The sequence below is a fragment of the Cynocephalus volans genome, chromosome 10, assembly GCF_027409185.1.
Source record: "Cynocephalus volans isolate mCynVol1 chromosome 10, mCynVol1.pri, whole genome shotgun sequence".
Classification (NCBI taxonomy): domain Eukaryota; kingdom Metazoa; phylum Chordata; class Mammalia; order Dermoptera; family Cynocephalidae; genus Cynocephalus; species Cynocephalus volans.
Window position 1 is genome coordinate 423198 of NC_084469.1, and position 15559 is coordinate 438756.

The window sequence follows — 15559 nt, forward strand, 5'->3', positions numbered from 1 at the left end:
AAATGACCTTAAGACCTTGTATCTGAAATCCACAAACCTGGGCCTTCTGTTCAACCTCAATGATAGTTAGATCTGAAACCGAATCTGTGGGATAAGCACTTGGTTTTCTTTGTTTTGTTTTGTTTTTTGGCAGCTGGATGGTACAGGGATCAAACCCTGGCCCTTGGCATTATCAGCACCAAGTTCCAACCAATTGAGCTAACTGGCTAGCCTCTTTAAAAATAATAATAATAATAATTTAAAGCAACAACTCATTTTGCTTTTACCCTGAATAAAATATTTCATCTGCAGCAGCAGCCAAGGAATACTTCAGTTCCGATTGCATCTAGTGATGATAGTAACACTGGCTAACATGTGTCGAGTGCTTTCTATGAGGCAGGCACTGTGCTAAGGTGCTCATGCATCACCTCATTTAACTAATGTCAGTTGGTCCATTCTCAGCAGACATGGAAAGCACAGCGTGCTAATACCTGGGAGGATTTACAGTCAGCTCTGCAAATGTACATAAGCATCTCAGTCTCCAACCCATTTCTACAAGACTAGGAGGGCAGAGAGGAGCCTGCAGCTGGTCAGAGATGGCTTCTTTAGAGGAAACTTACAGTGCAACTTCTCCAACTCTGATAAATTCACATGTCCTAACCTGCTTGCCTATAAACTGGGATTTGAAGAAAGTTTTCCCACTTCTGGGACACCAGAAGTTGGAGCAAAGCACTGTTATTAATCACAAGAAAAGATGAAACATCACCTGTTTCCCAAGTGCTCATAAACTGCTTAAAGCTTATTTGAAAGGAAGTAAACGGAGCGGCGAGTAAAACATGGCGGGGAGGCAAGTTTACTCTGATCCCTGAAGCCTTCTCTTCACCTGGGCAGACTCTGAGAAGGTTCTGGCAAAGCCTCTGAACACAGCCAGCTCTTGAGGAACGGTTGTGCTGGGGGAAGGGAGGCTCAAGCCTAACGAAGGAGCTGCCCCCACCCTTAAACCTCAAGAGGTGCAGCCAGACCCTCCCTGAAAGGGCGAGCCTGCGGGGTCCTCTTGGGGGACGCTCGAGCTTGTCCTGGCCAGAGGCGGGGGAAGTGAATTGGGAGGTCCGGTGGGGTGAGGGGAGAGGGGCTGCGGGGGCCGCGGCGGGGGCGGGTGTGGGGCGAGCCAGAGCCTTCCAAGGAAGCCCGGAGGACTGGGCTGCGGGAGCTGGATGGTGGCCGAGTTCTCTTAAAAAATAAATAAATAAAAATAAGGCGCGGGGTGGGGGGGAGAGAGAAAATGAAAGAGAGAAGAAAACCAAAAATCTCGTCTGAGCTTGACTCTTGGCGGTGGTGCTTTTGCCAGCGCCTCTGCAGCGGTTCCCAGGGAAAGCCTGCCAGACAGGGACAGAGGGACAGACCAGTGGAGCGGAAGAGAGGCCAGAGCCGGCTTGCAATGTTCCAGGGGGTGGGGAAGGCTGCACCGACTCTTAAATAATTGGTTCGGAGACAATTGGCCATCCTATGGAAAATCTGTAATAGATCCCTATCTCTCAGCAGGTCTCCAAATAAATTCCAGATGAACTAAAGACCTACGGGGTCTTTAAGCAAAATTAATATGGAGCTTTTGGAAGAAAACACAGAATGATAGCTGTATGACACTGGGCTAGGGAAAGGTTTAACAAGGTACAAAACGTGCAAAACATAAAGGAAAAGACGGTAAACTTTACATTAAAATTAAAATCTTCTCTATGACAAAAGACATCATATACAGAGTGTAAAGACAAGCCATAGACTGAGAGGAAATTTGCAACCCATATAACAAAGAATAAATCTGTAGAGTATCTTCAAATGTCTAAGAGAACCCAATAGAAAAATGGGCAAAGGGATCTGGCTGGTTAGCTAACTTGGGAGAGCATGGTGCTGATAACACTAAAGTCAAAGGTTCGGATCCCTATACACAACAACAACAACAAAATATATATACATATATATATATAAATAAATATATGGGCAAAGAGTATGAACAAGCAATTCACAGAGAAAGAATCCCAAAAAAGGTCAGTAACAAAAGAAAAGTCAATCAATTTCAGTTGTGATCATAACTGGAAATTTCAACTGCAAAGCCCCATTCAGCATCCACAGAAATGTTAAAAATGAACATCTGGGGGGCCAGCCTGTGGCTCACTTGGGAGAGTGTGGTGCTGATAACACCAAGCCAAGGGTTAAGATCTCCTTACTGGTCATCTGTTTAAAAACAAAAAGCAAAACACCAGAAAGTAACAAGTGTTGGTGGAGATGAAATCAGAACAACAAATTCAGATTAAAGATTGTGTGTGTGTGTGTGTGTGTGTGTGTGTGTGTGTGTGTGTGTGTGTGTGTGTGACTAGTTGGTACAGGGATCGAAGCCTGGAATGTAGTGTTATCAGCACCACACTCTAACCAACTGAGTTAACCAGCTAGCCCAAGTTTAGAGTTCTTAATTGGCTTTTACTGTATTTGTTATTCTAGAACTGGGCAACACCTCGTTCTATAAAGTAGAATGAGTGTTCCAATGAGCTGAGCACAGGAGGTTGAATTTATAGACAGAAAAGGGATGGAAGAAGTAGAAACAGAAGACAAAAGACAGATTGGTTGTTTCAAAGTTACTTTTCTTGAAAAGGCTAAAGCAGAGGGAATTTCCTTACCTTGATGGCTAAAACTGGTATATTTAGAGATCTGGCTACTAACTCTCCTGATTCCTGAGAAAGTCAGATAAACAATTTGGTTTTAGCATGAGTGACTCCATTTTAGTTTGGTCTGTTGGGCCTAGTGCAGGAGCTCAGTCCAAACCTATAAATTTTATGGAACAGAACCCTTGTCCATTGCTGGTGGGAATGTAAAATGGTGCAGCTGCTGTGTTAAACAGTATGGAGATTCCTCAGAAAATTAGAGGGCTGGCCAGTTAGCTCAGTTGGTTAGAGCATGGTGTTATAATACCAAGGTCAAGGGTTCAGATCACCAAACCTGTCAGCTGGAAAAAAAAAAACAAACAAACAACCCGGGCTGGCCAGTTAGCTCACTTGGTTAGAGTGTGGTGCTAATAATCCCAACCTCAAGGGTTTAAGGATTTGCATCCCCACACCAGCCTGCCAGGGAAAAAAACCAAACCAAAACAAAACAGAATTACCATGTCTACTACTTCTGGGTATCTATCCAAAAGAATTGAAAGCAGGGACTCAAACAGATAATTGCACACCCATGTTCAAAGCAGCATCATCCACAATAGCCAGAAGGTGGAAGCAACCCGTGTCCATTAAGGGATGAATTGATAAACAAAATGGAGGAATCCTGAAGACAGTATGCTAAGTGAAAGAAGCCAGACACAAAAGGACAAATACTTTATGATGATGCTGCCTATGTAAGGGATCTAGAGCAGTCAGATTCATAGAGACAGAAAATAGAATGCTCATTGCCAGGGGCTGGGGGAGGAGGGAATGGGAAGTCACTGTTTAATGGGCACAGAGTTTCACTTTGGAAAGGTGAAACAGTTCTGGAGATGGATGGTGGAGATGGTACAGAACAATGCCACCGCATGTAAAATCATGCAACTGTATACTTACAACAAATGGTTAAAGCCGTAAATTTTATGTATACTCATATTGTAACGCAATAAACAAAAATAGAAATTTAAAAGAATAAAGTTGGCTTAAATCCAGGCCCTCAACCTAGCAGAGCCGCTCAGGTGACCCCGTACACCTGGTCCAGCTCATCGACCTCGCCCCCGCACCTCCCTCCCCAGCCCCGCCCCTCCCTCCCCCGCCCCGCCCCTCCCTCCCCAGCCCCGCCCCTCCCTCCCCAGCCCCGCCCCTCTCTCCCTCCCTAGCCCCGCCCCTCCCCGCCCCCACAGGTTGCGACCCTGCGGCCCCCGCCGTCTCACCACGCAGGCGCTGAGCGGTGGCCAGGATGGGGCGTGGCCTCATTCTGCGCCTGTGCTGAATTCCAGCCGCCACTGCTGTGGGATAAAATGATTCCCAGGTTGGGCTCCCTGGCCTGTTGGCCTAGTGGAGGCCGACACAGCACACGCGCAAACCGAGCACGCGCGTCAAATGACGGAGAGAGCGCGCGCTCCCCACGTCCTGCGCGCCCGGCTGCCAGGCCTCCGTCTCAGTCGTGACTCCCGCAGGGCCGGGGCTGGCGTGCCCACGTCTGAAGAGCAATGCCCGGGGAGATCATCACGCTGCAGCTGGGCCAGTGCGGCAACCAGAGTGAGCAAGCGAGCCCTGAGCCCCTCCGGTCTCTGGGTCTGCCTCTTCCCGGTCCTACCCAAGAGCTCGGCATCCACTAGTCCCTCTTTCCCTTCCATGAGTCTCCTGCCCTACTGCGTATGATGACCCAGACCGAGAGCTGTGCCTCAGCCCTGGGCTGTGATGGCTCAGAGACCCAGGTGTCTTGGGTCCACCCTTGAGTGTGACAGCCTCTGAGCCTACAGCTGGGCTCCTCAGGCCTTAGGACTCAAGTAGACTCAGGTGTCTCCCCCTCTCTCCCAGTTGGGTTCGAGTTCTGGAAACAACTGTGCGCCGAACATGGTATCAGCCCCGAGGGCATCGTGGAGGAATTCGCCACCGAGGGCACTGACCGCAAGGACGTCTTTTTCTACCAGGTGCCCCCAGCGACTTGTCCAGGGCCGGCCGTGGCCCGGGGTCCCTGAAGGGAAGGGCAGCGGCCTGGTACTGGGAAATCCGCTGGGCAAAAGGGCCAGGCGGCTGGCTTGAGGAGGGAGGGCCGGCAGGAGCCAGTGTTGGGAGGACTGAGGACTGGGCAGGTCCTAGCCGATTGGGCCCCTTCCCGGACTCCCCTTGATAGGCGGACGATGAGCACTACATCCCCCGGGCCGTGTTGCTGGACCTGGAGCCCCGGGTGATCCACTCCATCCTCAACTCCCCATATGCCAAGCTGTACAACCCAGAGAACATCTACCTGTCTGAGCATGGAGGAGGAGCTGGCAACAACTGGGCCAGTGGATTCTCCCAGGTCATTTGCTATTCCCTGGCAGGGCCCACAAGTCCCTGTGTGGCCGCAGGCCCTGTGACTTCTCAGAGAGATGAAACCAGATCAGGATGTATGAGAGCTGGAAGGAGAGAGACATGGCTGCAGGGAGTTAACTACATAATATTAAGAACCTGCACTAGCTGGTGCTGTGTGCCAGGCTATTCTAAGTGCTTTACATGTGTTAACTTATTTAAACCTCGGAGGTACTACAGGTTCACAGCCTCTTATCTGCCTTTCCAGAATCCAAAAAGCTCTGAAGCCAAAAGAGCAGCAAAACCAAATCTCAATGGAGACAGACTATTTTAGAGTTTCTGTCCATTTTATTGTTATTACTCATACCTTTCATTACAGAAATATTAATGTATTTGATTAATGCACCTCAGATCTCCTCTGGGGTTTTATTTAATATACATATATGTACCATATTATCTTTCTAAAATCTGAAATATTTTGAATTACAAAACATAACTGGCTCCAAGGATTTTAGATAAGGGTCTGTGGACCTCTATTATTACCTTCATTGTACAGAAGCGGAAACAGGCATAGAGAAATCAAGTAACGTGCCCAGAGGCACTCAGCTAAATGGGCTGCAGCTAATGTATGAACCCAGGTAGTCTGGGTATAGAGTGCTTGCTTTTAACCACTGTGCTGTACTGCCTCTCAATGTAGATTAAAAGCAGGGCAGGGGCCGGCCCATGGCTCACTCGGGAGAGAGTGGTGCTGACGACACCAAGGCCAAGGGTTCGGATCCCTGTATAGGGATGGCCGGTTAGCTCACTGGGAGAGTGTGGTGCTGACAACACCAAGTCAAGGGTTAAAATCCCCTTACCGGTCATCTTTTAAAAATAAAAGGCAGGGCACCTATGCTACAAAAAAGTACTTTCAGGTGCTATAAGGAGAATCAAGGGTGGCTATTCTGAGGTCAGGACCCTCATCACATGGTCCTATCCCACTCTGACCACCCCCCATGTCTGTCTGTACAGGGAGAGAAGATCCACGAAGACATTTTTGACATCATAGATCGGGAGGCAGATGGTAGTGACAGTCTAGAGGTAAGTGTCCCAGGAATGCTGGTGGGAGCTGACATAGGGAAGTCTTGGCAACACCCGTTAGAAGCTATCTATTCAGCACAAGACCCACCCATGTACCCTTTGCACTGTACAGAAGCTACTGGGCCTTGCTGGAGACAAGGCAGAGTCTCCTAAGCTGTACATGTAAAAGGACCGCAGGGGAAGGAAGGGCTCAGTAAGATAGGAGTCCAAGAAATTGTGGGGTGAAGGGCCAGCCTTTGGCTCACTTGGTAGAGTGTGGCGCTGATAACACCAAGGCTGCGGGTTCCGATCCCTAATAGGGATGGTTGGTTAGCTCACTTGGGAGAGCATGGTGTTGACAACACCAAGTCAAGGGTTAAGATCCCCTTACCAGTCATCTTTTAAAAAAAAAGAAATTGTGGGGGGTGAGTCCAGTTTGAAATTCTGCTACTAGATACCTGGACACTGTTGCCCATTCTCCATGCAGGGCTTTGTGCTGTGTCACTCCATCGCTGGGGGGACAGGCTCTGGCCTGGGCTCCTATCTCTTAGAACGGCTGAATGACAGGTAAGTCTGTGTTTGGGGGACTAGGAGGAGACATGTCCTCCAACTTGGTTTCCCAAGTGACTGGGAGGCCCTGCAGATAAACATCCCTATGTGCTGGAGTAGGAAAGAGCCCTTCTAGTCTCTCCTATAGTGAAGAAAGTGAAGTTACAACAACTGAGAACCCAATCACACTCCTAGTGGTGGGAATTGGAGCCTAGGATCTGGGCCAGGTACGAAGGTCCAGGGAGTGTGGCCAGATTAGGAGCTGGAACTCTAGATCCTAAGATGTCTCTCTGCCCTTCTCCCTTGGGGGTTACAGAGTTCCAAAAGTCAAGTTTCCCTTCTCTACTGATCCTGTGACCCACCCAATTTCCCCTTCCAGATTTAGCTGCTTTCCAGACAGGTGTTGGGGAACCTCATGTTCACCAAGCTCCAGTCTGTTGCCCTGATCTTTTTCTCCCAACCCCCACCAGGTACCCCAAGAAGCTGGTGCAGACGTACTCAGTGTTTCCCAACCAGGATGAGATGAGCGACGTGGTGGTACAACCTTACAACTCACTCCTCACGCTCAAGAGGCTGACCCAGAACGCAGACTGTGTGGTGAGTCCTGGATGCTACCTTTCCCCACTCCCAGTGTCCCTGTCGACTTATTCATCTTCATGCATTTAAAAAGCCCATTCTGAGCCCTCCTTTGCCAGAGGCCTGTGCAAGTCCCTTTTAGATGGGACTCTCTGGCCATGAGGCTCAAAGGAAATTAAGCTTCAGAGCCTAAGTTCAGGCGGGTTTCCTATTTTCACTGTTCCCATAAATCTGCCACCCTCTTTTGTCCCCCCAGGTGGTGCTGGACAACACAGCCCTGAACCGGATCGCCACAGACCGCCTGCACATCCAGAACCCGTCCTTCTCCCAGATCAACCAGCTGGTGAGCACCCACTACCCACTCCTGGACTCCTTTGGACTGGACACCCTCCTTGCTGGAGGGCCATCTGGGGAAGGGAGGCTCATCCAGGCCAAAGCCTATGAAGTGACACCCCGGCCCCCAGGTGTCCACCATCATGTCGGCCAGCACGACCACCCTGCGCTACCCTGGATACATGAACAACGACCTCATCGGCCTCATTGCCTCGCTCATTCCCACACCCCGGCTCCACTTCCTCATGACCGGCTACACCCCCCTCACCACGGACCAGTCAGTAAGAGCAACCCTCAGTGGCCCAGGCCAGGCTGGCCCTGGACCTGGCAGGCCCCAACCTAGTCTCTCTCTTCCCCCCACTACCCCAGGAGCTGCCCTCTGCAGCTCCCAGAGGCTCTGCGCTCAGGCACAGATCTACAGCTTTCTTGCTGACATGCTCTCTGTCTTCCCATCTTCCTGTCTTCCCTCTGCCTTTGGCTCCTGCAGGGCTTGGGTTGTATGGAGTTGGGTTTTGCTACTGCACAAGGGCACGAGTTTGCTGAGCGGAGGAGGGCGAAGACCGTAATCCTGTGGCAGAGACTCAGTACAGACCTGAATCTAAAGACATTCCCCACAGAGACCCTCCTACCCCGAGTCTGACGGGAACATGTGTTGACCGCTGTTCTCTGTCCATGAATCAATGGACTGTGCCCTGAGTGCTGGCCTGGTCCCTGTGACCCACTGTCCCATCAGGTGGCTAGCGTAAGGAAGACCACGGTCCTAGATGTCATGAGGCGGCTGCTACAGCCCAAGAACGTGATGGTGTCCACAGGCCGGGACCGCCAGACCAACCACTGCTACATTGCCAACCTCAACATCATCCAGGGAGAGGTGGACCCCACCCAGGTGGGTGAGGCCCCTCAGTTCTACCCCCTTAACCTGCAGGGCTAGAGGAGAGGCTACCATCACCACTCCTGTGCCCACCCCAGGTCCACAAGAGCCTGCAGTGGATCCGGGAACGGAAGTTGGCCAATTTCATCCCCTGGGGCCCAGCCAGCATCCAGGTGGCCCTGTCCAGGAAGTCTCCCTACCTGCCCTCAGCCCACCGTGTTAGCGGTCTGATGATGGCCAACCACACCAGCATCTCCTCGGTGAGTCTTGTAGTTTGCACGTCTTTTCCCCTAATTGGATTCCTGATTGTGACTCACCTCTCTCCATCCCAGTTGCCCCTGCTTCCAGCTTTTTTGCTGTAGTACAGCCCAGCCTTGATTTCCTGGCTCTCTGGGCCACATTGTTTCTCAAAATTCTTTGTCGCCCTTGCTTTCTGTTTACCCCAAGCTCTTTGAAAGGACCTGTCGTCAGTACGACAAGCTGAGGAAGCGGGAGGCATTCCTGGAGCACTTCCGCAAGGAGGACATGTTCAAGGACAACTTTAATGAGATGGACACGTCCAGGGAGATTGTGCAGCAACTCATTGATGAGTACCATGCAGCCACACGGCCAGACTACATCTCCTGGGGCACCCAGGAGCAGTGAGTCCCCCAGGACAAGGACCCTCATCTGCCTTATTGGTTGGGCCAGGCCCCATCTGACTGACCTCCCCCTCAGAGCACAGATCAGGGACCTCACACGTCTCTTTCTCATACACACACGTACACACATTCTCTGTTGGCCTGGGGACATGTTTCCTTCTCCTCTTATGAGACTATCTTTAATAAAGCAGTGGACATAAATGAAGTCACTGGTCTCTTTGAAGGCTTTAGAAACCGGGCAAGGGGATGCCTGTTCTTTTACCATCACTCTGATGGAGTCCCTCCCCATTTCTAGCATCTTCAACTCTGAGCAAACGGTCTCCCCCAGATTTTCCTTCTGCCTAATTTTGGAGAACACAGGTGGGGTTTGACCTACCTGAAATTCCTTTCCAGGGTGAATATGCCCACAGATATTACCTTGTTCTCTGTCTGGCCCCCTTTGGATCCCAGTTGCCTGTCAAAAGTCACTATATTAGGTGAACATTCCACCCGTTTCATGTTCCCACATCAGAGAGTCCTGTTGATTACAAAAACTGTGGGCCTGAGGCCACCACGCCTACCACTAGGCCCTGGGCAAGCAATGGAATCAGACCAGCTACCTTTAAGCTTCTTGCAAACAGGGTGGTGCTGGAAAGACAGTCCAGGAGATCCACTAGTTTCAGGCAGCTGGAGTCTAGGAACATCAAGTCAAGAGGACAAATTTATTCTTTTATTTTATTGTTTCCATATAATGTATGTTTGTTTGTTTGTTTATTTATTTATGATTCTTTGAAAAGAATAACAAAGTTTGCAAACCTTTATCTAGACTGACCAAGAAAAAAAGAGAGAAGACAGAAATTACTAAGATCAGAAATAAAAGCAAGGGGCTGGCCCGTGGCTCACTCTGGAGAGTGCGGTGCTGATAACACCAAGGCCATGGGTTCGGATCCTATATGTAGGGATGGCCGGTTCGCTCATGGGCTGAGCGTGGTGCTGACAACACCAAGTCAAGGGTTAAGATCCCCTTACCGGTCATCTTAAAAAAAAAAAAGAAAGAAAGAAAGAAAAGCAGAGGCGTGGTAGAGCAGTTGCTTCTATTATGCTGGAGTGGGCTTTGAGGAGAGAAATGTCCTCCTCTTTTTCTGGTCTTTGCTGGTGACTCTCCTTGTGTCACTGCAGTTGAGTGTCTGGTGGGCTGCCTGCATGGTGGCTCTGGCTACTGTTGTGTTGAGCCACTTTTGCAGCAGCCGTGGCTGTGGTGGGCCGTCCATGTGGAAGTGGTGTTTTTGGCATGCTCCTTGCCTGCTTCCAGGCGTGGAATGCTGCCCTCTGTTCCTGCCTAGTGTCCCGGGTGTGCTCTGTTTCTTCAAGAGGCCAAATTGAAAACCTGGACTGCAAGCAGGGTCAAAAGTTTTTCCACAGCTAAGGCACCATATTTCTGTTCTCAGATGGTCTCCAGTTATTTAAAGGACAGCGACTTCCACTTCTGGTCAAAGACTGTAGGGAAGTACTTGATTTAGGAGCCTAAATCTTCAGGATCGAAAGGGCAAAGCAGCTTCTTCTTAGTCTGTGGTGGATTGTCCGGGCCCCATTAGGGTCTTATATACCCTAAAGGTGAGGATTATAGTGATGGCTAATATGCATGCATACACTGTGATAAGTACATTCTTTTGTTTAATCCTCATGACAACCTTACGAAGTGGTAGACATTATTATTAATCTCATTTTATAAATGAGGAAACTGAGGCCAACAGACTTAGATTCAAACCCTGGTTTGACTGACTGGTATCTGTGTTCCTAACCATTGCACTGTCCTGCCTTTTGTGATAGTTTATAGGCTGGTGTAGAATCATCCTATTTCTGAGGACTTTTGGAGTCCCTGGATGAGCTCATGATTGTCAGAGTTTGTGGCACGTTGAATACCTGTGTAGAGAGGGTAGATTGTATCCTTGGAGTGGGGGTAAGGGGTGTCAGCCTCAACTGGCCTAAATATACTTACAAAGTGTCCCCATCACCCAAGTCAGGGTAATTGGCAACTTCTGCCTGCCTCAACTGGCCTAAATATACTTACAAAGTGTCCCCATCACCCAAGTCAGGGTAATTGGCAACTTCTGCCTGCCCTCAGGATGTCTGGGGTCAAAACCAGAGGGTCAGGCTGAGTGGATCAGAAGGATTGGGGCTGGCAGAGCTCAGCACAAGGGTGAAACACCAGCCCAAGAAAGTTTCTGCCACTCTTACTGGGGCTGAAGAGTACTGAGGAACTTTGGGCAAATTGAGATCCCCCCCCCCTTTTTACATTAGAGCATACTTGCTCACTATTGGCCTGGGGATATACTTTTCCTCCCATGAACCATTTATCTTTAATAAAGCTCTGCATGTGAACAGAGTGAGCACTATACAGGTCAGACCCCTATGAACAGAGGGGATCCTTGTAGGACTGATGCACAGACAGGCAGTCAGAAGCCAGGCCCTGGGTTGCCTGAGGGATGGCAGGGAGGCCACAAGCCTGTCACCATTGCAGTCAAAGCAGCCAGGCTGTCACTATCAGTTGCCAGTGTCTGCAGGGGGCTGACTCAGGGAGAGCCAGCCTGGTTGGTATCAACCAGCTGCCTGTTCTCTCAGTAGGGAGGAAGATGACTTCAGCAAAAACCAGTGTACACCTGGTCCCTTCTCAGCTTCACTTCCTCCTTCTGCACCACTGGGTACCTGGTCTCAGTTCTCTCCCTTAACTGCCCCCGCCCCTGATGACCAACCTTTCTTCACTTGGGGCATGTGCAGGAATAGCTAGTGATGAGTGGGGGGTCATGAGCTGGCAAATGTAGAGAGGCTGGTACATATTAATGGCCAGCTGGCCCACTTCCAGGCCACAAGCAGGTCCTCCTTTGCAAGATTCTGTTAGGCAGAATGTAGAGTCCCAGGCAGGAAGAAATACCCAGGTAGTCCAGAGTAAAAGCCATGTCTAGATAGTACTACAGTCACCAACCCAGAGGGGTGAATAAATACCCTGGGAGGGAGAAATGGATCCGCAAAGATGTCTCCTTTTTCTGACTGCTGAGCACCAGGCATTGTAAGAACAGACTCACACTTCAATGCCAACTTCAGAACCAGGTCCCTCCCACAAGGCTATTTCCAGATCAACCATCACCCCACACCAGTGCAGCCCCTCCCTGTTCTTGGCCAGCAGCAAAACCCAAAGTGTGTCAACTAGAGGGCAGTGGAAGGCCAGGTGGAAAGGGAAGGAAGCCTCTGGGAATCAGGGCAGCAGGTGGTGCTGGTATTGAAAAGTCCCTGTGGTCTGAGAAACTACAAGCCACAGAGATAACTGTCCCTGCTGAGAGACAAGCGTTGCTGTGGAAAAGTTGGAGAGAAAGCAGAATGCTCAAGCCTGGAACAGGAACTTCTTCTTGACTAAAGGAATAAGAGGAAATTAGCCATTTAAAGGTAATGTTCCCAGAACACTCCATTGTCATGTGACCCCAGGGACTCTCGAACATGCATGAGACAAATCTGTAGCAGGAAGCACATAACCAAAAACAGAGTTGTGTGAAGGAATCTGAAACTTACGGATCGCAACTTTGGGAAGCATATTGAGATGAGGTAAAGAGGTGACAAGCACAGTGGGCACACACACTGGACAAAGTGTTTGGTGGGTCAGTCTAGTAAGCCTTATCCATGGTCTCTGCCAGTTTGCAAACATTCTAGATCTCCCTAGAATTGGGCACTCAGTGGAGAGTCAGTTACAATCCAACATACAGTACACTGTCCAGCAATGCCCATCTCCAACACTTGCTCCCTTTCCATTCCCTCTCAGGCATCTTAAGCAGGGAAGGGGCTGCCCTAGAAAAGTAACGAAACATTTTCAATCGACATTCTGGTTAACCAACTCATCATTTACAAGTTTTAATTAAATTCCACAGGGCCAAATAACCACAGTGTAAGAGGTAGAATCAAGTTTCTTGCAAAGCTACAGGCCCCGGCAGTTAGAGTCCAACAACCCATGAGACCCAGTTGGAAATGTCCTCCTCATATCTCACTGGCATTATTATCTTAGTGATGCTGGCCATGGAAGCTGGAGGTAGCAATTCTTCCCTCCAACCCTCAAATCCATTACTGAGTTATTAATAGGGGACCAACTCATTCTGGTTTTAGCACTGAAACTTTGACTCCTGAGAAACCCCTCAGATTTGGTTTTAAAAATGAAATGCCCACATTCCCTCAGTCATAGGAAAATTAGGACAGTTGGTCACCCCAAATTAAAGAACACCACAGAGAATGACTGGAAAATCTTGAAGCAGTATGTATGAGGGATTAGGGCTGAATTAAGGCCTGGTAGACATTTGTTCATAAATTAAGCAAGCTTTTATTAAAAACAGAGACCGAGTTGCCCATCACTAAGCTTCCTAATGAACCCAACTTAAAGAGGCTCCCAATTTTATTGGAGAGGGGAAGTAGCATTGTTGCCATCTGTACAGCATTTTACCCTGCATGATGCACTTTCTCAAGCATGAATCATCTGGGCCCTTAGAGGGAGGATTTTTGTCATTTATCATCATAGGGAAATGGGCTCAGGAAGGTTAAGTAACTTGTCCAAGACCACACAGCTGTTAAGTGAAAGACACACTTGACCTCAGGTCCTCTGGCTCCAAATCAATTCTTTCTGCCACACCCAGTGTCTAAGAAGTGCTCAGAGGTTTCCTGTGGCCTGAATGGCAGTTGCAAATTCTTGAGCTGAGAAGGAATGTGATGAAATCTGTATTTTAGGATGGTTAGTTTGGAACTGGCTTGAAGAGTAAATTGGTACCATTTAGTGTGAAGTGAAAAAGCATTCAGTGGTATTTCATTTTTGTTTAAAAAATATGGATATAGAGTTATCCTTCAGTATGTGGGAGATTGGTTCTAGGATCTCCCTTAGACACCAAAATTCATGGATGCTCAAGCCCCTGATATAAAATGGGGTAGTATCTGCATATTACCAATGCATATCCTTCTGTGAACTTTAAGTCATCTTTAGATAACTTATAATACCTAATACAACGGAAATGCTATGGAGGGCCAGCCTGTGGCTCACTCGGGAGAGTGTGGTGCTGATGGCACCAAGGCCGCGGGTTCGGATCCCTATATAGGGATGGCCGGTTCGCTCACTTGGGAGAGCGTGGTGCTGACGACACCAAGTCAAGGGTTAAGATCCCCTTACCGGTCATCTTAAAAAAAAAAAAAAAAGTAAATGCTATGTAAATAGTTGTTATACGGTATTGATTAGGGGATAAAGACAAGAAAAAAGTCTGTATACTTTCGGTACAGACGAAAGTTTTTTTCAAATATTTTTGATCTGTGGTTGGTTGAATCTCCAGATGTGGAACCCACAAATATGGAGGGCCGACTATATAGAAAGAGATAAAGATCGATATATATAGAGAGATGGAAAGAAGACTGAAAACAAGTATAATAAAATATTAATAGGAGTTACATTTGGCCAGTGGTATTATATGTATGTTTTTCTATATTTTCCAAATGGTCTGTGATGGATATATTTTACTTTGATAACCAGAAAAAATAAGTTTTAAGCGTAAATGAGTAGAAGTGTAAACAGGAAGAGCAACCAGAGGTAAAGAGCCCACACATGGATAATGCCAATAAAATAGATATGAAAAACAGATGCCAATAACAGAACAGAAGAAGAAACCTATGGTGTTATCCCACCAAGATCAAGGGTTCGGATCCCCGTGCCAGCCAGCCACCAAAAAAACAGAAGAAGAAGCAACCTAATTGCTTGGGGGTGGATACATCTTATTTCTCACGGATTCTTACCCTCTATCTGAAAACTATGGGAGACATGAGAGTTTAGGATTATTTCAAAATCAAGTGGATATATTTGATTCAAGTTTAGAATTCCATAAGAATAGCAAGCAAGGAAAGAAGCTCACTATTTTTCATATTATGGACAAGAAAAAAGTTAACATCCTAAATTAACTTTTTATAATATATTGCATTAGTATACAATTAACATACAATATATATACAGCCCTGCACTGCTTAACGAAAGATCAATTCTGAGAGATGTGTCATTAGGCAATTTTGTCACTGTATGGACATCATGGAGTGTATTTACACAAACCTAGAAGGTATAGCCTAATTCACACCTAGGCCATGTGGAATAACCTACTGCTCCCAGGCTACACACCTATGCAGCATGTTACTGTATCAAATACTGTAGGCAATTGTAACACAATGGTAAGTATTTGTCTATCTAAACATACCTAAACATGAACAAGGTAATGCTTTGTACTACTGTGAAGGTTCCGATGTCACTAGGCGATAGGAATGTTTCAGCTCCATGATAATCTATGGCACTATCATTGAGTATGTGGTCTATTGTGGGCCAAAACGTCATTGTGAGGCACATGACTGTATTTATAATGTTTATAATATTTACAATTAATATACAATATCTATATATTAATATACAATATAAACGGATATGAAAAATTTTAACAAAACTATTAAAGTGATGGATAGTTAAATACTTAAAAAGCTAGAGAGGGATTGCTGAAAGTATATAATTTTTGCATGTCATCATGTTTTATTCT

The 15559-nt window shown here is 47.7% G+C and overlaps 1 protein-coding gene across 2 annotated transcripts; it reads left to right on the top strand.

Annotated features, from left to right (window-relative positions):
* The first annotated feature begins 4159 nt into the window (after positions 1-4159).
* On the top strand, positions 4160-9054 carry LOC134388494 (tubulin gamma-1 chain-like). 2 transcript variants are annotated; one of them, XM_063111568.1, is made up of 11 exons: positions 4160-4208; positions 4491-4603; positions 4807-4974; positions 5976-6071; positions 6511-6590; positions 7043-7169; positions 7405-7491; positions 7613-7762; positions 8215-8367; positions 8451-8612; positions 8800-9054. In XM_063111568.1, the coding sequence occupies exons 1-11, from the start codon at positions 4160-4162 to the stop codon at positions 8995-8997; spliced, it is 1383 nt and encodes a 460-aa protein (XP_062967638.1). In that variant the 3' UTR covers positions 8998-9054. The 2 variants fall into 2 exon arrangements, with proteins under 2 accessions (XP_062967638.1, XP_062967640.1); XM_063111570.1 differs by having other exon boundaries at positions 5976-6044.
* The last annotated feature ends 6505 nt before the right edge of the window (positions 9055-15559 follow it).